General features: G+C 48.3%; 2 protein-coding genes across 2 annotated transcripts in view; one reads left to right on the top strand and one right to left on the bottom strand.

Annotated features, from left to right (window-relative positions):
- The first annotated feature begins 261 nt into the window (after nucleotides 1–261).
- Nucleotides 262–14,883, top strand: PSMA4 (proteasome 20S subunit alpha 4). Its single transcript, XM_069738127.1, has 9 exons — nucleotides 262–374; nucleotides 8,066–8,117; nucleotides 9,367–9,409; nucleotides 9,629–9,791; nucleotides 9,882–9,959; nucleotides 10,277–10,365; nucleotides 10,963–11,093; nucleotides 11,333–11,456; nucleotides 14,587–14,883. The coding sequence occupies exons 2-9, from the start codon at nucleotides 8,115–8,117 to the stop codon at nucleotides 14,739–14,741; spliced, it is 786 nt and encodes a 261-aa protein (XP_069594228.1). The 5' UTR covers nucleotides 262–374; nucleotides 8,066–8,114; the 3' UTR covers nucleotides 14,742–14,883.
- Nucleotides 14,884–15,874: 991 nt separating this feature from the next.
- The window catches only part of HOOK1 (hook microtubule tethering protein 1), a 54,673-nt gene continuing 43,130 nt past the window's right edge, over nucleotides 15,875–27,417 (bottom strand). Inside the window, exon 22 of the mRNA XM_069738126.1 lies at nucleotides 15,875–17,374. Coding sequence (XP_069594227.1) covers nucleotides 17,222–17,374 — 153 coding nt within the window. The 3' untranslated portion in view covers nucleotides 15,875–17,221. The remainder of the gene's footprint in view (nucleotides 17,375–27,417) is intronic.

The raw sequence follows: 27,417 nt of genomic DNA, 5'->3' as shown, positions 1-27,417 counted from the left end.
TGCTGACCTGCTTACTGACTGTCTGCAGAGCTGTGAATGCAGCACATGGTGCGACGCTAAAAGAGGAAAGTACAATAATGTGAGAAATAGTGATGGTCATTAGTCTGAGGGCAGCGGATGGCGGAGACATCTGCAGTCACATCACGTGTCGTCTCTACTGTCAGTGAGAAGAAGCTGTGAGGAGGGCAGCTCTGCCCACAGCCAACATGGCTGACACAAGGCCACGCTCTCCGCCTACTCAGTGACGTCATCGCGTCTCAGGTTGTCGGCTTAGCATACTGAGCATGCGCGGGCGGCCATGTTGGTTTGTGTGCAGTGACTGAGCGCTCTCACCGGTTGTTTCGTTTTCGATCCCGGAGAAGAAAAGCTTAACGGTGAGAACTGAGAGAAGAAGAGTCTGCTGTCCGGGGAGAGAGGAGCGGGGAGAAGGGAGAGACTGAGGGGAGAGGAACCATGACAGTGCGGAATCTACCACTGTCACCACTGCGGGTGCACGGCATGCTGGGAGGAGGACTACTACCTCCCCATAGACGACTACTACCCCCTATAAAGACAGCATCCCCCTATAGACTACTACCCCCATAAAGACTGCATCCCCTATAGACTACTACCCCCATAAAGACTGCATCCCCTATAGACTACTACCCCCCATAGACGACTACTACCCCCTATAAAGACTGCATCCCCCTATAGACTACTACCCCCATAAAGACTGCATCCCCCTATAGACTACTACCCCCATAAAGACTGCATCCCCTATAGACTACTACCCCCATAGACGACTACTACCCCCCATAAAGACTGCATCCCCTATAGACTACTACCCCCATAAAGACTGCATCCCCTATAGACTACTACCCCCATAAAGACTGCATCCCCCTATAGACTACTACCCCCATAAAGACTGCATCCCCCTATAGACTACTACCCCCATAAAGACTGCATCCCCTATACACTACTACCTCCCCATAGACTACTACCCCCATAAAGACTGCATCCCCTATAGACTACTACCCCCATAAAGACTGCATCCCCTATAGACTACTACCCCCATAGACGACTACTACCCCCTATAAAGACTGCATCCCCCTATAGACTACTACCCCCATAAAGACTGCATCCCCTATAGACTACTACCCCCATAGACGACTACTACCCCCCATAAAGACTGCATCCCCTATAGACTACTACCCCCATAAAGACTGCATCCCCTATAGACTACTACCCCCATAAAGACTGCATCCCCTATAGACTACTACCCCCATAAAGACTGCATCCCCCTATAGACTACTACCCCCATAAAGACTGCATCCCCTATAGACGACTACCCCCATAAAGACTGCATCCCCCTATAGACTACTACCCCCATAAAGACTGCATCCCCTATAGACTACTACCCCCATAAAGACTGCATCCCCTATAGACTACTACCCCCATAAAGACTGCATCCCCTATAGACTACTACCCCCATAAAGACTGCATCCCCCTATAGACTACTACCCCCATAAAGACTGCATCCCCCTATAGACTACTACCCCCATAGACGACTACTACCCCCTATAAAGACTGCATCCCCCTATAGACTACTACCCCCATAAAGACTGCATCCCCTATAGACTACTACCCCCATAGACGACTACTACCCCCCATAAAGACTGCATCCCCTATAGACTACTACCCCCATAAAGACTGCATCCCCTATAGACTACTACCCCCATAGACGACTACTACCCCCTATAAAGACTGCATCCCCCTATAGACTGCATCCCCCTATAGACTACTACCCCCATAAAGACTGCATCCCCCTATAGACTACTACCCCCATAAAGACTGCATCCCCTATAGACTACTACCCCCATAGACGACTACTACCCCCCATAAAGACTGCATCCCCTATAGACTACTACCCCCATAAAGACTGCATCCCCTATAGACTACTACCCCCATAAAGACTGCATCCCCCTATAGACTACTACCCCCATAAAGACTGCATCCCCCTATAGACTACTACCCCCATAAAGACTGCATCCCCTATACACTACTACCTCCCCATAGACGACTACTACCCCCATAAAGACTGCATCCCCTATAGACTACTACCCCCATAAAGACTGCATCCCCTATAGACTACTACCCCCATAGACGACTACTACCCCCTATAAAGACTGCATCCCCCTATAGACTACTACCCCCATAAAGACTGCATCCCCTATAGACTACTACCCCCCATAGACTACACTGCATCCCCCTATAGACTACTACCCCTATAGACTACTACCCCCATAGACGACTACTTCCCCCTATAAAGACTGCATCCTCCTAAAGACTACTACCCCCATAAAGACTGCATCCCCTATAGACTTCTACCCCCCATAGACTACTACTCCCCATAAAGACTGCCTTCCCATAGACTACTACCCCCATAAAGACTGCATCCCCTATAGACTACTACCCCCCATAGACTACACTGCATCCCCCTATAGACTACTACCCCTATAGACTACTACCCCCATAAAGACTGCATCTCCTATACACTACTACCTCCCCATAGACGACTACTACCCCCATAAAGACTGCATCCCCTATAGACGACTACCCCCATAAAGACTGCATCCCCCTATAGACTACTACCCCCATAAAGACTGCATCCCCTATAGACTACTACCCCCATAGACGACTACTACCCCCCATAAAGACTGCATCCCCTATAGACTACTACCCCCATAAAGACTGCATCCCCTATAGACTACTACCCCCATAAAGACTGCATCCCCCTATAGACTACTACCCCCATAAAGACTGCATCCCCTATAGACTACTACCCCCATAGACGACTACTACCCCCCATAAAGACTGCATCCCCTATAGACTACTACCCCCATAAAGACTGCATCCCCTATAGACTACTACCCCCATAAAGACTGCATCCCCCTATAGACTACTACCCCCATAAAGACTGCATCCCCTATACACTACTACCTCCCCATAGACGACTACTACCCCATAAAGACTGCATCCCCTATAGACTACTACCCCCATAAAGACTGCATCCCCTATAGACTACTACCCCCATAAAGACTGCATCCCCTATAGACTACTACCCCCATAAAGACTGCATCCCCTATAGACTACTACCCCCATAAAGACTGCATCCCCCTATAGACTACTACCCCCATAAAGACTGCATCCCCTATACACTACTACCTCCCCATAGACGACTACTACCCCATAAAGACTGCATCCCCTATAGACTACTACCCCCATAAAGACTGCATCCCCTATAGACTACTACCCCCATAACGACTGCATCCCCTATAGACTACTACCCCCATAAAGACTGCATCCCCCTATAGACTACTACCCCCATAAAGACTGCATCCCCTATAGACTACTACCCCCATAACGACTGCATCCCCTATAGACTACTACCCCCATAAAGACTGCATCCCCCTATAGACTACTACCCCCATAAAGACTGCATCCCCTATAGACTACTACCCCCATAAAGACTGCATCCCCTATAGACTACTACCCCCATAGACGACTACTACCCCCCATAAAGACTGCATCCCCTATAGACTACTACCCCCATAAAGGCTGCATCCCCTATAGACTACTACCCCCATAAAGACTGCATCCCCCTATAGACTACTACCCCCATAAAGACTGCATCCCCCTATAGACTACTACCCCCATAAAGACTGAATTCCCTATAGACTACTACCCCCATAAAGACTGCATCCCCTATAGACTACTACCCCCCATAGACTACACTGCATCCTCCTATAGACTACTACCCCCCATAGACTACTACTCCCCATAAAGACTGCCTTCCCATAGACTACTACCCCCATAAAGACTGCATCCCCTATAGACTACTACCCCCATAGACTACACTGCATCCTCCTATAGACTACTACCCCTATAGACTACTACCCCCATAAAGACTGCATCCCCTATACACTACTACCTCCCCATAGACGACTACTACCCCCATAAAGACTGCATCCCCTATAGACTACTACCCCCATAAAGACTGCATCCCCCTATAGACTACTACCCCCATAAAGACTGCATCCCCTATAGACTACTACCCCCATAGACGACTACTACCCCCCATAAAGACTGCATCCCCTATAGACTACTACCCCCATAAAGACTGCATCCCCTATAGACTACTACCCCATAAAGACTGCATCCCCCTATAGACTACTACCCCCATAAAGACTGCATCCCCTATACACTACTACCTCCCCATAGACGACTACTACCCCATAAAGACTGCATCCCCTATAGACTACTACCCCCATAAAGACTGCATCCCCTATAGACTACTACCCCCATAAAGACTGCATCCCCTATAGACTACTACCCCCATAAAGACTGCATCCCCTATAGACTACTACCCCCATAAAGACTGCATCCCCCTATAGACTACTACCCCCATAAAGACTGCATCCCCTATACACTACTACCTCCCCATAGACGACTACTACCCCATAAAGACTGCATCCCCTATAGACTACTACCCCCATAAAGACTGCATCCCCTATAGACTACTACCCCCATAACGACTGCATCCCCTATAGACTACTACCCCCATAAAGACTGCATCCCCCTATAGACTACTACCCCCATAAAGACTGCATCCCCTATAGACTACTACCCCCATAACGACTGCATCCCCTATAGACTACTACCCCCATAAAGACTGCATCCCCCTATAGACTACTACCCCCATAAAGACTGCATCCCCTATAGACTACTACCCCCATAAAGACTGCATCCCCTATAGACTACTACCCCCATAGACGACTACTACCCCCCATAAAGACTGCATCCCCTATAGACTACTACCCCCATAAAGGCTGCATCCCCTATAGACTACTACCCCCATAAAGACTGCATCCCCCTATAGACTACTACCCCCATAAAGACTGCATCCCCCTATAGACTACTACCCCCATAAAGACTGAATTCCCTATAGACTACTACCCCCATAAAGACTGCATCCCCTATAGACTACTACCCCCCATAGACTACACTGCATCCTCCTATAGACTACTACCCCCCATAGACTACTACTCCCCATAAAGACTGCCTTCCCATAGACTACTACCCCCATAAAGACTGCATCCCCTATAGACTACTACCCCCATAGACTACACTGCATCCTCCTATAGACTACTACCCCTATAGACTACTACCCCCATAAAGACTGCATCCCCTATACACTACTACCTCCCCATAGACGACTACTACCCCCATAAAGACTGCATCCCCTATAGACTACTACCCCCATAAAGACTGCATCCCCTATAGACTACTACCCCCATAAAGACTGCATCCCCTATAGACTACTACCCCCATAAAGACTGCATCCCCTATAGACTACTACCCCCATAAAGACTGCCTCCCCATAGACTACTACCCCCATAAAGACTGCCTCCCCCTATAGACTACTACCCCCATAAAGACTGCATCCCCTATAGACTACTACCCCCATAGACTACACTGCATCCCCCTATAGACTACTACCCCCATAGATGACTACTTCCCCCTATAAAGACTGCATCCTCCTATAGACTACTACCCCCATAAAGACTGCATCCCCTATAGACTACTACCCCCATAAAGACTGCATCCCCTATAGACTACTACCCCCATAGACTACACTGCATCCTCCTATAGACTACTACCCCTATAGACTACTACCCCCATAAAGACTGCATCCCCTATACACTACTACCTCCCCATAGACGACTACTACCCCCATAAAGACTGCATCCCCTATAGACTACTACCCCCATAAAGACTGCATCCCCTATAGACTACTACCCCCATAAAGACTGCATCCCCTATAGACTACTACCCCCATAAAGACTGCATCCCCCTATAGACTACTACCCCCATAAAGACTGCATCCCCCTATAGACTACTACCCCCCATAGACTACTACCCCCCAAAGACTACTACCCCTATATAGACTGCATCCCCCCATAGACGACGACTTCATACCTCATATAGCTGACTACTACCCTCCATATAGCCGACTGTGTCCAGCCATAGATGACTACTACCCCCCATATCGACTACATCTCCCCATACAATACTACCCCCATATAGCTGACTACTACCCTCTATAGACTACTACCCCCATAAAGACTGCATCCCCCTATAGACAAATATAAAAATAAGCGTCAGTTAATTACATACATACGGCGACTCAATAATAGCTATACTACACCGGAGATACAAGAGTCAACAGATTGCCAAGATAATAATAGTAATAGTAAATAGCAAAACACATTTATTGAAAAATTAATTTTCACTTAATCATACATGTCATACAAAGTAGAAACCAATACATAAAATTAAGGTTCAAATATTATGTGACTACATCCGTGGATCCAACCAATGAACCAGGAGCAACAGACCAGGACACACATAGAGTCAATTGTCATACATAAAAGTGATCATTGTATACACATGAGTGCTCATAGCAGTTGAACTCGGTGTTACATGTGCATAGTAGCACTAGCCATACCGATACAGCTGCCACACATCACCAGTGAACAGATCGCAGCATGTGAAATATAATAAATAAGTAAAGGGGGCCCCCTGAGGAAGCGGCAACACAAACGCGAAACGCGCGTTGGGGTTTAGGACAAGGAGCCAGACGGGACATTGTGTGAATATTTCACATGCTGCGATCTGTTCACTGGTGATGTGTGGCAGCTGTATCGGTATGGCTAGTGCTACTATGCACATGTAACACCGAGTTCAACTGCTATGAGCACTCATGTGTATACAATGATCACTTTTATGTATGACAATTGACTCTGTGTCCTGGTCTGTTGCTCCTGGTTCATTGGTTGGATCCACGGATGTAGTCACATTTGAACCTTAATTTTATGTATTGGTTTCTACTTTGTATGACATGTATGATTAAGTGAAAATTAATTTTTCAATAAATGTGTCTTGCTATTTACTATTACTATTATTATCTTGGCAATCTGTTGACTCTTGTATCTCCGGTGTAGTATCCCCCTATAGACTACTGCCTCCCCATAGACTACTACCCCCATAAAGACTGCATCCCCCTATAGACTACTACCCCCCATAGACTACTACCCCCCCCCATAAAGACTGCATCCACATATACACTACTACCCCCATATAGCTGAATACTACCCCCCGTATAGACTGAAACCAAATATGGACTACTACCCACATATAGGTGACTACTACCCCCCGTATAGACTGCATCCACATATAGACTACTACCCCCATATAGACTGCATCCCCCCATAGACGACTTCATACCTCATATAGCCGACTACTACCCTCCATATAGCTGACTGTGTCCAGCCATAGATAGCTACTACCCCCATAGAGACTGCATCCCCCCATTGACTACTACCCTCCATATAGACTGCATCTCCCCATACACTACTACCCCCATATAGCCGACTACTACCCTCTATAGACGACTACTACCCCCCATGTAGCTGACTGCATCCACCCATAGACACCTACTACCCCCCAAAGATGACGACTGCATCACCCTTAGACACCTACTACCCTCCATATAGCCAACTACTACCCTCTATAGACTGTTTCCTTCCACAGACTACTACTACCCCCCATACAGCCGACTGCATCCCCATGTAGCTAACTACTACCCCCCATACAGCCGACTGCATCCTCCCATAGACTACTACTACCCTCTATAGATGACTGCATCCCCCCATAGACTACTACCCCCCATATAGCTGACCACATCCCCCCCACTGACTACTACACTCTATAGACGAATGTATCCCCTCATAGATTACTACCCACCATATAGAAGACTGCATCACCCAATAGATGACTACTACCCCAATAGATGACTGCATCCCTATTTAGACTAGTAACCCCTCCCTTAGAATGACAACCTCTCTAGTTGATTACTACCCATCCTGGTATAACCACGACCGTCCACTATGACTACGACCCCCATTCTCTGATTTGGTGCCGTTGCCCACCTGTGGTAATCTGACGTAATGTTTTTCTGTCGCAGTGGTCGGAGCCTCAGCTGAAGGTTTTGACGGTTCAGAGAGATCTCAACAATGGTAAGAAGATGGGGCCATAGTGTGGGCGAGGGGATGGGCCGCGGTGTGAGGGCGAGGGGACGGGCTGCGGTGTGGGGGCGAGGGGACGGGCTGCGGTGTGGGGGCGAGGGGACGGGCTGCGGTGTGGGGGCGAGGGGACGGGCCACGGTGTGGGGGCAAAGGGACGGGCCGCGGTGTGGGGGCGAGGGGTCGGGCCGCGGTGTGGGGGCGAGGGGTCGGGCCGCGGTGTGGGGGCGAGGGGACGGGCCACGGTGTGGGGGCGAGGGGACGGGCCGCGGTGTGGGGGCGAGGGGACGGGCCGCGGTGTGGGGGCGAGGGGACGGGCCGCGGTGTGGGGGCGAGGGGACGGGCCGCGGTGTGGGGGCGAGGGGACGGGCCGCGGTGCGGGGGCGAGGGGACGGGCCGCGGTGCGGGGGCGATGGGACGGGCTGCGGTGAGGGGACGGGCCGCGGCGAGGGGACGGGCCGCGGCGAGGGGTCGGACCGCGGTGCGGGGGCGAGGGGTCGGGCCGCGGTGCGGGGGCGAGGGGACGGGCCGCGGTGTGGGGGCGAGGGGACGGGCCGCGGTTGGGGGCGAGGGGACGGGCCGCGGTGTGGGGGCGAGGGGACGGGCCGCGGTGTGGGGGCGAGGGGACGGGCCGCGGTGCGGGGGCGAGGGGACGGGCTGCGGTGAGGGGACGGGCCGCGGCGAGGGGACGGGCCGCGGCGAGGGGACGGGCCGCGGTGCGGGGGCGAGGGGACGGTGCGGGGGCGAGGGGTCGGACCGCGGTGCGGGGGCGAGGGGTCGGGCCGCGGTGCGGGGGCGAGGGGACGGGCCGCGGTGTGGGGGCGAGGGGACGGGCCACGGTGTGGGGGCAAAGGGACGGGCCGCGGTGCGGGGGCGAGGCGTCGGGCCGCGGTGCGGGGGCGAGGGGACGGGCCGCGGTGCGGGGGCGAGGGGACGGGCCGCGGTGCGGGGGCGAGGGGACGGGCCGCGGTGCGGGGGCCAGGGGACGGGCCGCGGTGCGGGGGCCAGGGGACGGGCCGCGGTGCGGGGGCCAGGGGACGGGCCGCGGTGCGGGGGCGAGGGGTCGGCCCGCGGTGCGGGGGCGAGGGGACGGGCCGCGGTGCGGGGGCGAGGGGACGGGCCGCGGTGCGGGGGCGAGGGGACGGGCCGCGGTGCGGGGGCGAGGGAACGGGCCGCGGTGCGGGGGTGAAGGGACGGGCCGCGGTGCTGCTCAGCTCCTCATTCTCTTGTCTCTTCTCTCCAGTCTCGGAGATATGACTCAAGGACGACCATCTTCTCCCCGGAGGGTAGGTTATCGCTCCCCTCACATGCCCGACTCCTACTCCCATCATTGTGCTGCCTTGGCGCAGTCACTTTCTCCTGATCTAGTCTGTGTGTTTCTTGCTGGCATAAAAAAATGGCACAAATGGTGGGAAATTTATTAAAATGGGTCAGCGGGTTTTGAGACTGATGCCAGGTCCTCACTACTATCTCTGCTTGCTGTCACTGACTTGTCCTGTTCCCAGGTCGCCTCTATCAGGTGGAATATGCCATGGAAGCCATCGGACACGCCGGCACTTGCCTGGGCATCCTGGCCAATGATGGCGTCCTGCTGGCGGCTGAGAGACGGAACATCCACAAGCTCTTGGACGAGGTTTTCTTTTCTGAGAAAATTTACAAACTAAACGAGTAAGTTGTGCGGCGGCTTGCTGTCCAAGGTGGCGGCTTGCCCGGTGGTGGCAGAGACACTGACGCCACCCTGTCCTGCTGTCGTTTCAGCGATATGGCGTGCAGCGTGGCCGGGATCACTTCTGACGCCAACGTCCTGACCAACGAGCTGAGACTCATCGCACAGAGGTAAGAGATGGGGAGAAACCGCTATCACATGACGAGCGGCGCCGGGCCCGTGCTCCGCCTGCCATCACTGCGCCGATACATTGTAACAAACCAGGGGAGGGATTTGTGTTCAGCTCAGAGGGTTTTCCAGACTGGATACACTTGCTCTTGCGAGATGTTTTCAGACCAGATTGATAATTAGATGATCAGAGTTAAAGGAATGTCTCTGACTATGGCATACTCCTAGAAATTCATATTTTCCCGGGAGACGGGAAGTAATGGCGCCGATGTTTTAATTCTGTGACCCGAAGATTTATTTTCCTGTTTTTGCCCCCCAGGTATCTGCTTCAGTACCAGGAGCCCATCCCGTGCGAGCAGCTGGTGACCGCCCTCTGCGACATTAAGCAGGCGTACACACAGTTCGGAGGTGAGCACTTTATTATTCGCTTGCACCGATCAGCGGCGCTCTGAGTCTGGGAAGAGACCTCCGACGCTGGAGACGCCGCTGCCCCATTCACGGTCTGCTTAGATGTGGAACTTGGCACGGCGGAGTGTCGCCCTTTCACATGGTAGGGGGTCCACTTTTGTACTGGCGGCAACTGCACCAACCACATTAAAAGAAAACCACCAACCATAGTCTGTTGACTCCCTGCCACTTGCAGGTTGTAGCCCCATTCAGAGTTCCCCTTTAAAGGGGTTGTTCAGCCATAAATCTGCTGAAAACAGCTTCCAGGCCATGTAGCTATGCAATTGCTGCAATGATCACGGGGCTAAATGACACAAAATCATCTGTCTGATAGTACAGAGACTAAGGGGAACCTAGAGGCACTAAAAATGGGGGGGGGGGGGGGATCAATATGCTGTATTCACAGTTTATTTTTAACGTATAGACATCCCCTTTAAGAGGAAATCACAACTTGAATTTGTGAAGTAATGTTGGCCAGTTTGCTCGAATGTTTTTTTGCAGCCGTTTTGTGAATCGCCGTCTCTGAACGGTTTGTGATACGTTTTCTGTGTTCGGCAGGTAAGCGGCCGTTCGGCGTCTCCCTCCTGTACATCGGCTGGGACAAACACTATGGCTTCCAGCTGTACCAGAGCGATCCGAGCGGGAACTACGGCGGCTGGAAGGCCACTTGTATCGGCAACAACAGCGCGGTAAGAATCACTTCTCCCTCCATCGTCGCCGCCGTCTGTGCCAATCCATCACCAGATGAAAGGTTGCTGTTAGTGAATGGCTGTGACCAGAGGCTGGAAATCTGTCCTGATCATATTCGACACTAAGATGACTCCCATTAACCAGGACTGAGCGGTTTCCATTCACTGACAGCAACATATTACACAGCGGCAGCACTTTACATTGTGCTGATGGGGACGTGTCGCTGATCTGCCCGCAGGCTGCAGTCTCCATGCTGAAGCAGGACTACAAGGAGGGAGACATGACGCTCAAGTCGGCGCTGGCTTTGGCTGTTAAAGTTCTTAATAAAACGATGGACGTCAGTAAATTGTCCGCTGAGAAAGGTGAGCTGGGGGGCACTGGGCTGGGGGAGGGGCATGGCGGAGTCGGGGGCTCCTTCTGCTTCGTCACGTCATTGTTAGAGTTTGTTCTACAAGTCTTCGGTGGAGTTACCTGGGGGCTCATCAGTAGCCACGAGTCCAATTACTAAGGACAAATTAAGGCTGTTTCCTCGCGTCCGACATACATGGTCCAAGCGCGGTGTCCAGAACGGCCGCAGCTGCCCGACCCAAACTCAATGCTTTATATACAGTGGCTCAGGACATCGCGCTCCATCATCTGTCTTCAAGCATGTGGCATTGGATTAGGACAAAGAATCCCTTTAACATCTCGATTACCAGACTTTATTTTGCCTTCCACGTTTCAGCAGCCATCATTTTTTTACCTTTTTTTTTTTTTTTTTTTTTTTTAAAGGGAATCTATCAGCAGGTAATCTGAGAGCAGCATGATGTAGGGGCAGAGACCCTGATTCCAGCGATGTGTCACTTACTTGGGCTGCTAAGTGCAGTTTTGATTGAATCTCTGTTTTATCTGCTGTGGATTTAGCAGGGCTTGGAATGCTGAGCTCTGTATAACTCCGCCCACACCTCTTATTGGCAGCTTTCTGCCAATCAGTGGTGAGGGGTGGGGTTCCAGAGTAGCTGGTTCCTGCAGTAATAATCTCCTGCTATTAAAACACTGATTGTATTGAAACCACAGCAAGCTGCTGAGCAAGTGATACATTGATGGAACTGTGGACTCTGCCCCTACATTATGCTTCTCTCAGATTATATTGTAATAACCTTTAACTGTGGCTGAGACTTGTTTTATTTGGAACATCTTTTAATCTTTCTTCAATTTCGTTTTGGTGGACATTATTATTATTTTTTTTTAGCTGTACGTTTCAAATTAAACTGAAACTTAGATTGTTTTCAGTTGAGTGGATTCCTGATTTGAGATTTGTTTTGTTCATATACATGTATGAGTATACTTTTTTTTTTTTTTTTTTTTAAATAAATATTTTTGTGTTTTGTTGAGAGATGGATATATAATTTTATACAAGAAATCATTAAAGATCTCTGGAGAACTTTTTTTTTTTTTTTGAGGAAGACTGCTCCTTCTAGTGACCCATCAGCCATGCGGAGATCATGTGATCAGGTCCATTGCTGATACTTTTATTCTGTAAAGAAAAGACAGAAGCGGTACTATTAAACCACATCTGTCTTCTCTTCTGCACCCATAGGCCATGTCTGTTAGCCGGGAATGAAACCTTCCTCTGCCAGATTGTAGCAGCTTTAAAGGGACTCTGTCACCTGAATTTGGAGGGAACAATTTTCAGCCATAGGGGCGGGGTTTTCGGGTAAGGAAAGGGTGAATCAAACACCCGAAAACCCCGCTCCCATGGCTGAAAATTGTTCCCTCCAAATTCAGGTTACAGTCCCTTTAATCCCGCTCTGTAAATGTATAACGACATGGGATTAAAGCTCACGACCAAGCTCTGTAAAATCCCTTTAACCCCTTCATGACCGGGGGATTTTTCGTTTTTCCGTGTTCATTTTTCGCTCCCCTCCTTCCCAGAGCCATAACTTTTTTATTTTTCTGTCAATTTGGCCATGTGAGGGCTTATTTTTTGCGGGACGAGTTGTACTTTTGAACGATATCATTGGTTTTAGCATGTCGTGTACTAGAAAACGGGAAAAAAATTCCAAGTGCGGTGAAATTGCAAAAAAAGTGCAATCACACACTTGTTTTTTGTTTGGCTTTTTTTCTAGGTTCACTAAATGCTAAAAATGACCTGCCATTATGATTCTCCAGGTCAGTACGAGTTCATAGACACCAAACATGACTAGGTTATTTTTTATCTAAGTGGTGAAAAAAAATTCCAAACTTTGCTAAAAAAAAAAAAAAATTGCGCCATTTTCCGATACTCGTAGCGTCTCCATTTTTCACAATCTGGGGTCGGTGTGGGCTTATTTTTTGCGTGCCGAGATGAGGTTTTTAATGATAGCATTTCGGTGCAGATACGTTCTTTTGATCGCCCGTTATTGTATTTTAATGCAATGTCGCGGCGACCAAAAAAACGTAATTCTGGCGTTTCGAATTTTTTTCCCGCTACGCTGTTTAGCGATCAGGTTAATACTTTTTTTTAATTGATAGATCGGGCGATTCTGAGCGCGGCGATACCAAATATGCGTAGATTTGATATTTTTTTTATTGATTTATTTTGATTGGGGCGAAAGGGGGGTGATTTAAACTTTTACGTTTTTTTTATTTTTTTCACATTTTTTTAAACTTTTTTTTTTAACTTTTGCCATGCTTCAATAGCCTCCATGGGAGGCTAGAAGCAGGCACAGCACGATCGCCTCTGCTACATAGCAGCGATCTGCTGATCGCTGCTATGTAGCAGAATTGCACGTGTGCTGTGAGCGCCGACCACAGGGTGGCGCTCACAGCGACGGGCGATCAGTAACCATAGAGGTCTCTAGGACCTCTTTGGTTACCATCCAGACGCATCGCCGACCCCCGATCATGTGACGGGGGTCGGCGATGACGTCATTTCCGGCCGCCCGGAAGCGGTAGTTAAATGCCGCTGTCTGCGTTTGACAGCGGCATTTAAGTAGTTAATAGGTGCGGGCAGATCGCGATTCTGCCCGCACCTATTACGGGCGCATGTCAGCTGTTCAAAACAGCTGACATGTCCCGGCTTTGGTGCGGGCTCACCGCGGAGCCCTGCATCAAAGCAGGGGAGCCGGCATCGGACGGTATAGTACGTCTGATGCCGGTAAGGGGTTAAGGCTATGTGCACACGTTCAGGATTTCTCGCAGAAAATTCCTGAGAAAAAAAGACATTTTCTACAAGAAATCCGCAAGAAAACCGCGTGTGTTTTGCCGTGGTTTTTTCCGGACACTTCCCAATGCATTTTGTAGTGGGAAATCCACCAAAAAACCCGCAAAATTAATGAACGTGCTGCGGTTTTTACCATGATGCGTTGTTTTTCGTGGGAAAAAAAGCATTATGTGCACAAAACATGCGGAATTCATTCTAAATGATGGGATGCTTATTGTATGTGGTTTTTTTGCGGTTTTATAGTGTTCTTATCGGGAAAAACCGCAACGTGTGCACACAGCCTAAATCTTTAATCTGTCCCGTTTCAGTTGAGATCGCCACATTAACACGAGAGAATGGAAAGACGAAAATCCGGGTGCTGAAACAGAAGGAGGTGGAGGAGCTGATCAAACTTCACGAGGCGGAAGAAGCGAAGATCGAGCGAGAGAAGAAGGAGAAAGAACAGAAGGAGAAGGACAAGTGATGGCGGAGACGCCCGGGCGGGGGATTCTTGGCGATATTTAAATCTCTTGCAGATTCTGCGGTTCTTCATACAAATCCTTATGTCACAGATTTTCTTTTTTTTCTTCTTGAAATAAAATTTAAACTGATTTTTTTTTCTTAAATGTTTCCCGAGAAATCATTCATTATGTTCACTGCAGATTTGTGAGGCCGAGTCTCAACCCAAGGTTCACAGGTGTACAATACTCTAAAGGTACCGTCACACTGAACGATATCGCTAGCGGTCCATGACGTTGCAGCGTCCTGGATAGCGATATCGTTCAGTTTGACACGCAGCAGCGATCAGGATCCTGCTGTGATGTTGGTCGCTGCAGAAAGTCCAGAACTTTATTTCGTCGCTGGACTCCCTGCAGACATCGCTGAATCGGCGTGTGTGATGCCGATTCAGCGATGTCTTCACTGGTAACCAGGGTAAACATCGGGTTACTTAGCGCAGGGCCGCGCTTAGTAACCCGATGTTTACCCTGGTTACCAGCGTAAAAGTAAAAAAACCAAACACTACATACTTACATTCCGCTGTCTGTCCCCGGCACTGTGCTTCTCTGCACTGGCTGTGAGCGCCGGCCAGCCAGAAAGCACAGCGGTGACGTCACCGCTCTGCTTTCCGGCCGCTGTGCTCACAGTCAGTGCAAGAAAGCACAGCGCCGGGGACAGACAGCGGAAGGTAAGTGTTTGTTTTTTTTACTTTTACGATGGTAACCAGGGTAAACATCGGGTTACTAAGCGCGGCCCTGCGCTTAGTAACCCGATGTTTACCCTGGTTACCGGCATCGTTGGTCGCTGGAGAGCTGTCTGTGTGACAGCTCTCCAGCGACACTGCAGCGATCGACATCGTTGTCTGTATCGCTGCAGCGTCGCTGAGTGTGAAGGTACCTTAAATATTTTTCAGGTGTACAAAGCAACTTTACAATTTCATCATGTTTCAAGATCTCTGCCGCCTGTCAGCTACCTGAAGACTAAAAAATCCCCCGTACAGATCTAATCATTATGGGATTGCGACAAAGGCGTCAAAGATCCAGACTGATACAATGTATCGGAACGGGGAGACGTTTGTGCTGCTGATACATTTGGATACACAGAGCGAACTGTCACATCTAGTGATCGAAGGACAGAACTTTAATAAAAAAACAAAACAGGCGTGTCATGGATTTAGGTTTTTGTCATCTGATTTGTATTGGCAAACCTCCCGAGAGACAAGATTGGGAAAGAAATGCGTCCTCATCCCACACCATCCCCCCGAAATAAGTGCAACCATTCTGAATGTGGAATAAAATACTTTCATTGTACAGACATTAAAAATAGATTTGTGATGAATCCCCCCCCTTTATCCAGCGTGGCTGCCGCAGGTAATCAATACTTGTACATATGCAAAATAGATCCATACAATAATCTCTTCTAACCTCAGGTTTTCCCACTATTCATAAAAATACATTGTGCTGAATGTAATGAAAATATTCACCTCTCACCTACAGCCCCATCTAGAATAATCTACAATGAACAACACATCCAGTATTATACTCCAGAGCTGCACTCACTATTCTGCTGGTGCAGTCACTATGTACATACATTACATTACTGATCCTGAGTCACATCCTGTATTATACCCCAGAGCTGCACTCACTATTCTGGTGGCTGCATGTACACAGTGACTGCCCCAGCAGAATAGTGAGTGCGGCTCTGGGGTCTAATACAGGATGTAACTCAGGATCAGTAATGTATGTACAGTGACTGCACCAGCAGAATAGTGAGTGCAGCTCTGCAGTATAATGCTGCATGTAGATTATCTATAATGGACTGGTGATCAGAGGTGCACAGACCCTTTTAACAGTTAAAAAGCAAAACAATTACAATAAAATACCTGCACCAAACTAAGGTAATACTGGAGATTGACAGAAAGCAGCACAAAATAAAACCCGTGTTGTCGCCCGGCGGCGGATTGGTTCACGCCTCTGCAGAGTGATTTAATCAAGATCACTTTCCACAATTTTTTATATATAGTGACGTTATCGGTTCACGTGCTGTTCTGGAAATGCAGAGCATTGGCCAACAAAAAAAAACAAAACAATGCGTCTCCTCCGAGGTGTGAGGCACCAGGTAGCTGATACATGGAGAAGCCACACTAGTAGAGTGCACTGTGGCAGAACAGAGGACACGATGGAGACATAACACGGCTTTTCTACATCTAAAATACAAAGATAAATTCCAGTGAAATCCTTCTATACATCATATGGTGAGACATAAATAAAATCCTCTGTAAAACAAGAAAATAAAACACAAAAAACAGAGACATTGGTTTAGTCAGTGGGCCTCAGAGTCATCCAGAGAAGGTGATGCCAGGTAGTCCACCAGGAGGCGCCCCTGAGCTGATGGCGGCATCTCCACCGCTCTACCTCCGGGGGGTAAATACTTAAGTGCACTTCAGTGTGTGTCATCGGCTGGGCTTTAATTAGGAGCGGCAGAATGGACGGCCACCGCTACGTTCCTCCTGGAGTTGGTGACGTGGCGCTGCTGAGACAGGAAGGATCTTCCCCCAGAATCCTTCCCTCCACGTCCGGCTAAACGAGACTCCATTGCAAACTTCTGGTGCTCCATGCTCTGCAAAAAAGTGATGTGTAAGCGGAGATCTATATCTGTGCACCATATGGCGCTAGGAATTAGTCTCTACTCAGCTCTGTAGTGTTAGGCCGGGGTCATTGGCGAGTGCAATGCCAGAAACTCGCACGAGTCTCTCACCTCAATACCCGGCACTACCGCCGGCTCTTGGGACCGGAGCATGCGGATGCATGTATTTCCATGGTCCCGAGAGTCGGCGGCAGTGCTGGATATTGAGGTGAGAGACTCGTGCGAGTTTCTCGCATTGCACTCGCAAGTGTGGCCCCGGCCTTATAATGAGTCTCTCCTATGTGCTGTGACATATTACATGAGCGCTGTATGGCACTACTACATGGGCGCTGTGTGGCATTATTACATGAGCGCTGTATGGCACTATTACATGAGCGCTGTATGGCACTACTACATGGGCGCTGTGTGGCATTATTACATGTGCGCTGTGTGGCATTATTACATGAGTGCTGTGTGGCACTATTACATGAGCACTGTATGGCATTATCATATGGGCGCCGTATGGCATTATTACATGAGTGCTGTGTGGCACTACTACATGGGCGCTGTGTGGCATTATTACATGAGCACTGTATGGCACTATTACATGACCGCTGTATGGCACTATTACATGAGCGCTGTATGGCACTATTACATGACCGCTGTATGGCACTATTACATGACCGCTGTATGGCACTATTACATGAGCGCTGTATGGCATTATTACATGAGCGCTGTATGGCACTATCACATGAGCGCTGTATGGCATTATTACATGAGCGCTGTATGTCACTATCACATGAGCGCTGTATGGCATTATTACATGAGCGCTGTATGGCACTATCACATGAGCGCTGTGTGGCACTATTACATGACCGCTGTATGGCACTATTACATGACCGCTGTATGGCACTATTACATGAGCGCTGTATGGCATTATTACATGACCGCTGTATGGCACTATTACATGACCGCTGTATGGCACTATTACATGAGCGCTGTATGGCATTATTACATGACCGCTGTATGGCACTATTACATGAGCGCTGTATGGCACTATCACATGAGCGCTGTATGGCATTATTACATGAGCGCTGTATGGCACTATCACATGAGCGCTGTATGGCATTATTACATGAGCGCTGTATGGCACTATCACATGAGCGCTGTGTGGCATAATTACATGGGCGCTGTGTGGCATTATTACATGGGCACTGTGTGGCATTATTACATGAGCGCTGTATGGCATTATTACATGACCGCTGTATGGCACTATTACATGAGCTCTGTGTGGCATTATTACATGAGCGCTGTATGGCATTATTACATGAGCACTGTATGGCATTATCATATGGGCGCCGTATGGCACTACTACATGGGCGCTGTGTGGCATTATTACATGAGCACTGTATGGCACTATTACATGACCGCTGTATGGCACTATTACATGAGCGCTGTATGGCACTATCACATGAGCGCTGTATGGCATTATTACATGAGCGCTGTATGGCACTATCACATGAGCGCTGTGTGGCACTATTACATGGGCGCTGTGTGGCATTATTACATGGGCGCTGTGTGGCATTATTACATGAGCGCTGTATGGCATTATTACATGACCGCTGTATGGCACTATTACATGAGCTCTGTGTGGCACTATTACATGTGCGCTGTGTGGCATTAGTACATGAGTGCTGTATAGCATTATTACATGAGCGCTGTGTGGCATTATTACATGACCGCTGTGTGGCACTATTACATGAGCGCTGTGTGGCACTAGTACATGGGCACTGTGTGGCATTATTACATGACCGCTGTGTGGCATTATTACATGACCGCTGTGTGGCACTATTACATGAGCGCTGTGTGGCATTAGTACATGGGCACTGTGTGGTATTATTACATGAGCGCTGTGTGGCACTATTACATGAGCGCTGTGTGGCATTATTACATGAGCGCTGTGTGGCACTATTACATGAGCGCTGTGTGGCATTATTACATGAGCGCTGTGTGGCACTATTACATGAGCGCTGTATGGCACTATCACATGAGCGCTGTATGGCATTATTACATGACCGCTGTATGGCACTATCACATGAGCGCTGTGTGGCACTATTACATGGGCGCTGTGTGGCATTATTACATGGGCGCTGTGTGGCATTATTACATGAGCGCTGTATGGCATTATTACATGACCGCTGTATGGCACTATTACATGTGCGCTGTGTGGCATTAGTACATGAGTGCTGTATAGCATTATTACATGAGCGCTGTGTGGCATTATTACATGACCGCTGTGTGGCACTATTACATGAGCGCTGTGTGGCACTAGTACATGGGCACTGTGTGGCATTATTACATGACCGCTGTGTGGCATTATTACATGACCGCTGTGTGGCACTATTACATGAGCGCTGTGTGGCATTAGTACATGGGCACTGTGTGGTATTATTACATGAGCGCTGTGTGGCACTATTACATGAGCGCTGTGTGGCACTATTACATGAGCGCTGTGTGGCATTATTACATGACCGCTGTGTGGCACTATTACATGAGCGCTGTGTGGCACTAGTACATGGGCACTGTGTGGCATTATTACATGACCGCTGTGTGGCATTATTACATGACCGCTGTGTGGCACTATTACATGAGCGCTGTGTGGCACTATTACATGAGCGCTGTGTGGCACTATTACATGAGCGCTGTGTGGCACTATTACATGAGCGCTGTGTGGCACTATTACATAAGCGCTGTGTGGCACTACTACATGGGCGCTGTGTGGCATTATTACATGAGCGCTGTATGGCACTATTACATGACCGCTGCATGGCACTATTACATGAGTGCTGTATGGCATTATTACATGAGTGCTGTGTGGCACTATCACATGAGCGCTGTATGGCATTATTACATGAGCGCTGTGTGGCACTATTACATGAGCGCTGTTTGGCACTATTACATGAGCACTGTATGGCATTATCATACGGGCGCCGTATGGCACTACTACATGGGCGCTGTGTGGCATTATTACATGAGCGCTGTATGGCACTATTACATGAGCGCTGTATGGCACTATTACATGAGCGCTGTATGGCACTATTACATGTGCGCTGTGTGGCACTATTACATGAGCGCTGTATGGCACTATTACATGAGCGCTGTGTGGCACTATTACATGAGTGCTGTGTGGCACTACTACATGGGCGCTGTGTGGCATTATTACATGAGCGCTGTATGGCATTATTACATGACCGCTGTATGGCATTATTACATGACCGCTGTGTGGCACTATTACATGAGCTCTGTGTGGCACTATTACATGTGCGCTGTGTGGCATTAGTACATGAGTGCTGTATAGCATTATTACATGAGCGCTGTGTGACATTATTACATGACCGCTGTGTGGCACTATTACATGAGCGCTGTGTGGCATTAGTACATGGGCACTGTGTGGCATTATTACATGACCGCTGTGTGCCATTATTACATGACCGCTGTGTGGCACTATTACATGAGCGCTGTGTGGCATTAGTACATGGGCACTGTGTGGCATTATTACATGAGCGCTGTGTGGCACTATTACATGAGCGCTGTGTGGCACTATTACATGAGCGCTGTGTGGCATTATTACATGAGCGCTGTTTGGCACTATTACATGAGCGCTGTGTGGCACTATTACATGAGCGCTGTGTGGCACTATTACATGAGCGCTGTGTGGCACTATTACATGAGCGCTGTGTGGCACTATTACATAAGCGCTGTGTGGCACTACTACATGGGCGCTGTGTGGCATTATTACATGAGCGCTGTATGGCACTATTACATGACCGCTGCATGGCACTATTACATGAGTGCTGTATGGCATTATTACATGAGTGCTGTGTGGCACTATCACATGAGCGCTGTATGGCATTATTACATGAGCGCTGTGTGGCACTATTACATGAGCGCTGTGTGGCACTATTACATGAGCACTGTATGGCATTATCATACGGGCGCCGTATGGCACTACTACATGAGCGCCGTATGGCACTACTACATGGGCGCTGTGTGGCATTATTACATGAGCGCTGTATGGCACTATTACATGAGCGCTGTATGGCACTATTACATGTGCGCTGTGTGGCACTATTACATGTGCGCTGTATGGCACTATTACATGAGCGCTGTGTGGCACTATTACATGAGCGCTGTGTGGCACTATTACATGAGCGCTGTATGGCATTATTACATGACCGCTGTATGGCACTATTACATGAGTGCTGTATGGCATTATTACATGAGCGCTGTGTGGCACTATTACATGACCGCTGTGTGGCACTATTACATGAGCGCTGTATTTCATTATCATACGGGCGCTGTATGGCACTACTACATGGACGCTGTGTGGCACTATTACATGTGCGCTGTATGGCATTATTACATGACCGCTGTATGGCATTATTACATGACCGCTGTGTGGCACTATTACATGAGCGCTGTGTGGCACTATTACATAAGCGCTGTGTGGCACTACTACATGGGCGCTGTGTGGCATTATTACATGAGCGCTGTATGGCACTATTACATGAGTGCTGTATGGCACTATTACATGACCGCTGTGTGGCACTATTACATGAGCGCTGTATTTCATCATCATACGGGCGCTGTATGGCACTACTACATGGGCGCTGTGTGGCATTATTACATGAGCGCTGTATGGCATTATTACATGAGTGCTGTGTGGCACTATCACATGAGCGCTGTATGGCATTATTACATGTGCGCTGTGTGGCACTATTACATGAGCACTGTATGGCATTATCATATGGGCGCCGTATGGCACTACTACATGGGCGCTGTGTGGCATTATTACATGAGCACTGTATGGCACTATTACATGACCGCTGTGTGGCACTATTACATGAGCGCTGTGTGGCACTAGTACATGGGCACTGTGTGGCATTATTACATGAGCGCTGTGTGGCATTATTACATGAGCGCTGTGTGGCTCTATTACATGGAGGCTGTGTGGCACTTACATGGAGCCTGTATGGCACTATTACATGAGCGCTGCATGGCACTATTACATGGGCGCTGTGTGGCACTATTATATGGGTGAAATATGGCACTATTACATGGAGACTGTGTGGCACTATTACGAAACATAAATTTTTATTTATTTACAAATTGTGTCGAGCATTACATCTTATTGACATTAAATTCTTAATAATTAACACATAAAGGCTGTATGGCTCTATTACATGGGTGCAGTATGGCAATATTAGATGGAGACTGTGTGGCACTATTACATGGAGACTGTGTGGCTCTATTACATGGAGGCTATATGGCTCTATCACATGGGTGCAGTATGGCTCTATTACATGGAGGCTGTGTGGCTCTATTACATGGAGGCAGTATGGCACTATTACATGGGTGCAGTATGGCTCTATTACATGGAGGCTGTATGGCACTATTACATGGAGGCTGTATGGCACTATTACATGGGTACAGTATGGCACTATTGCATGGAGGCAGTATGGCACTATTACATGGGTGCAGTATGGCTCTATTACATGGGTGCAGTATGGCTCTATTACATGGAGGCAGTATGGCACTATTACATGGGTGCAGTATGGCTCTATTACATGGGTGCAGTATGGCTCTATTACATGGAGGCAGTATGGCACTATTACATGGGTGCAGTATGGCTCTATTGCATGGAGGCTGTATGGCACTATTACATGGGTACAGTATGGCACTATTACATGGAGGCTGTGTGGCTCTATTACATGGAGGCTGTGTGGCTCTATTACATGGAGGCTGTGTGGCTTTATTACATGGAGGCTATATGGCTCTATTACATGGGTGCAGTATGGCTCTATTACATGGGTGCAGTATGGCTCTATTACATGGAGGCTGTATGGCACTATTACATGGGTGCAGTATGGCACTATTACATGGAGGCTGTGTGGCTCTATTACATGGAAGCTGTGTGGCTCTATTACATGGAGGCTGTATGGCATTATTACATGGAGGCTGTATGGCACTATTACATGGGTGCAGTATGGCTCTATTACATGGGTGTAGTATGGCTCTAATACATGGAGGCTGTATGGCACTATTACATGGAGGCTGTATGGCTCTATTACATGAAGGCTGTATGGCTCTATTACATGGGTGCAGTATGGCACTATTACATGGAGGCTGTGTGGCTCTATTACATGGAGGCTGTATGGCTCTATTACATGAAGGCTGTATGGCTCTATTACATGGGTGCAGTATGGCACTATTACATGGAGGCTATTGTTGTGAATTCTGTGGCTGAGTTCACTTCTGTGGTCACAAGTGGTATTGCAGTCTCTGGGCTTCCTCCCTCAGGTGTTTTGGTGAGCTCGTTGGCTGCCTTGCTATTTAGCTCCACCTGAGTCTGTCTTCCTTGCTCCTTGTCAATGTTCCAGTGTTGGATCTGAGCTACTGCATCTTTCCTTGGGCCTGCTGCTCTGCTAGATAAGTGCTTCTAGTTTGTTTTCTGTTTTTTCTGTCCAGCTTGTTATTATCTATTGCTGGAAGCTCTGAGAAGCAAAGGGGTGCACCGCCGTGCTGTTAGTTCGGCACGGTGGGTCTTTTTGCCCCTTTGCGTGGTTTTCGTTTTAGGGTTTTTTGTAGACTGCATAGTTCTCTTTGCTATCCTCGCTCTGTCTAGAATATCGGGCCTCACTTTGCTGAATCTATTTCATTCCTACGTTTGTCTTTTCATCTTGCTAACAGTCATTATATGTGGGGGCTGCCTATTCCTTTGGGGTATTTCTCTGAGGTAAGTCAGGCTTGTATTTCTATCTTCAGGCTAGTCAGCTCCTCAGGCAGTGCCGAGTTGCATAGGTAGTTGTTAGGCGCAATCCACTGCTGCTTATAGTTGTGTGAGGATAGATCAGGCACTGCAGTCTACAGAGATTCCACGTCTCAGAGCTCGTCCTATTGTTTTTGGTTATTGCCAGATCTCTGTATGTGCGCTGATTACTGCACGCTGTGTTGCCTGATTGCCAGCCATAACAGTACAAGGAGCCATTCAATGATTTCCAATAGAGGGAAAAAAGAAATCCTGACATCATTTTTTTTTCTTAGCTCTGTCTTCAGTCTTTTTTTTCCCCTAGACATTAGAGTGCTTCAGGACACAGCTGTGGACATGGATATTCAGGCTCTGTGCTCCTCAATGGATAATCTCGTTGTAAATGTACAAAAGATTCAAGATACTATTGATCAGAAATCGATGCTAGAACCAAGAATTCCGATTCCTGATTTGTTTTTTGGTGACAGAACTAAGTTCCTGAGCTTCAGAAATAATTGTAAGCTATTTTTGGCCTTGAAACCTCATTCTTCTGGTAATCCTATTCAACAGGTTTTGATTATTATTTCTTTTTTGCGCGGCGACCCACAGGACTGGGCGTTTTCTCTTGCACCAGGAGATTCTGCATTGAGTAATGTTGATGCATTTTTCCAGGCGCTGGGATTGCTTTACGATGAGCCTAATTCAGTGGATCAAGCTGAGAAAAATCTGCTGGCTTTATGCCAGGGTCAGGATGATGTAGAAGTATATTGTCAGAAATTTAGAAAATGGTCAGTACTCACTCTGTGGAATGAATCTGCACTAGCGGCTTTGTTCAGAAAGGGTCTCTCTGAAGCTCTTAAGGATGTAATGGTGGGATTTCCTATGCCTGCTGGTTTGAATGAGTCTATGTCCTTGGCCATTCAGATCGGTCGTCGCTTGCGCGAGCGTAAGTCTGTGCACCATCTGGCGGTATTGTCTGAGAGTAAACCTGAGCCTATGCAGTGCGACAGGACTATGACTAAAGTAGAACGGCACGAACACAGACGTCTGAACAGACTGTGTTTCTATTGTGGTGATTCTACTCATGCTATTTCTAATTGTCCTAAACGCACTAGGCGGTTCGATAGCTCTGCCGTTATTGGTACTGTACAGTCCAAATTCCTTTTGTCCATTACCTTAATGTGCTCTTTGTCATCATATTCTGTCATGGCGTTTGTGGATTCAGGCGCTGCCCTGAATCTGATGGATTTGGATTATGCTAAACGTTGTGGATTTTTCTTGGAGCCTTTGCGGTGTCCTATTCCGTTGAGAGGAATTGATGCTACACCTCTGGCCAAGAATAAGCCTCAGTACTGGGCCCAGCTGACCATGTGCATGGCTCCTGCACATCAGGAAGTTATTCGCTTTTTGGTACTGCATAATTTGCATGATGTGGTCGTGTTGGGGTTGCCATGGCTACAAACCCATAATCCAGTATTGGATTGGAACTCTATGTCGGTAACCAGCTGGGGTTGTCAGGGAGTACATGGTGATGTTCCATTTTTGTCGATTTCGTCATCCATTCCTTCTGACATCCCAGAGTTCTTGTCGGACTTTCAGGATGTATTTGAAGAGTCCAAGTCTGATGCCCTTCCTCCGCATAGGAATTGTGATTGTGCTATCGATTTGATTCCTGGTAGTAAATTCCCTAAGGGTCGTTTATTTAATTTGTCCGTACCTGAACACACCGCTATGCGCAGTTATGTGAAGGAATCCCTGGAGAAGGGACATATTCGCCCATCGTCGTCACCATTGGGAGCAGGGTTCTTTTTTGTAGCCAAGAAGGATGGTTCGCTAAGACCGTGTATTGATTACCGCCTTCTTAATAAGATCACTGTTAAGTTTCAGTATCCCTTGCCATTGATTTCTGACTTGTTTGCTCGGATTAAGGGGGCTAGTTGGTTTACTAAGATTGATCTTCGTGGTGCGTATAATCTGGTGAGAATCAGGCAGGGAGATGAATGGAAAACGGCATTTAATACGCCCGAGGGTCATTTTGAGTATCTGGTGATGCCGTTCGGACTTGCCAATGCTCCATCTGTTTTTCAGTCTTTTATGCATGACATTTTCCGTGAGTATCTGGATAAATTCTTGATTGTTTACTTGGATGACATTTTGATCTTCTCAGATGATTGGGAGTCTCATGTGAAGCAAGTCAGAATGGTTTTCCAGGTACTGCGTGCTAATTCCTTGTTCGTGAAGGGATCAAAGTGTCTCTTCGGTGTGCAGAAAGTTTCATTTTTGGGGTTCATCTTTTCCCCTTCTACTATCGAGATGGATCCGGTTAAGGTTCAGGCCATCCAGGATTGGACTCAGCCGACATCTCTAAAAAGTTTGCAGAAATTCCTGGGCTTTGCTAATTTTTATCGTCGCTTCATCTGTAATTTTTCTAGCATTGCCAGACCATTGACCGATTTGACCAAGAAGGGTGCTGATTTGGTTAATTGGTCTTCTGCTGCCGTGGAAGCTTTTCAGGAGTTGAAGCGTCGTTTTTGCTGTGCCCCTGTGTTGTGTCAACCTGATGTTTCTCTTCCGTTCCAGGTCGAGGTTGATGCTTCTGAGATTGGTGCAGGGGCGGTTTTGTCACAGAGAGGTTCTGGTTGCTCAGTGTTCAAACCATGTGCTTTCTTTTCCAGGAAATTTTCTGCTGCTGAGCGTAATTATGATGTGGGCAACCGAGAGTTGCTGGCCATGAAGTGGGCATTCGAGGAGTGGCGTCATTGGCTTGAGGGTGCTAAGCATCGCGTGGTGGTTTTGACTGATCATAAGAACCTTACTTATCTTGAGTCTGCCAAGCGCTTGAATCCTAGACAGGCCCGTTGGTCGTTGTTTTTTGCTCGTTTTGATTTTGTGATTTCATACCTTCCGGGCTCTAAAAATGTGAAGGCGGATGCTCTGTCTAGGAGTTTTGTGCCCGACTCTCCGGGGTTATCTGAGCCGGCGAGTATCCTCAAGGAAGGAGTCATTGTGTCTGCCATCTCCCCTGATTTGCGGAGAGTGTTGCAGAAATTTCAGGCTAATAAACCTGATCGTTGTCCGGCCGAGAAACTGTTCGTCCCTGATAGGTGGACTAGTAAAGTTATCTCTGAACTTCATTGTTCGGTGCTGGCCGGTCATCCAGGAATCTTTGGTACCAGGGAGTTGGTTGCTAGATCCTTCTGGTGGCCATCTCTGTCACGGGATGTGCGTG

This window comes from Ranitomeya imitator, chromosome 8 (assembly GCF_032444005.1).
Source record: "Ranitomeya imitator isolate aRanImi1 chromosome 8, aRanImi1.pri, whole genome shotgun sequence".
In the NCBI taxonomy this organism is placed as follows: Eukaryota; Metazoa; Chordata; class Amphibia; order Anura; family Dendrobatidae; genus Ranitomeya; species Ranitomeya imitator.
Note: the sequence above shows the minus strand (reverse complement) of the source record. Positions and strands in the feature narration are given on the sequence as shown.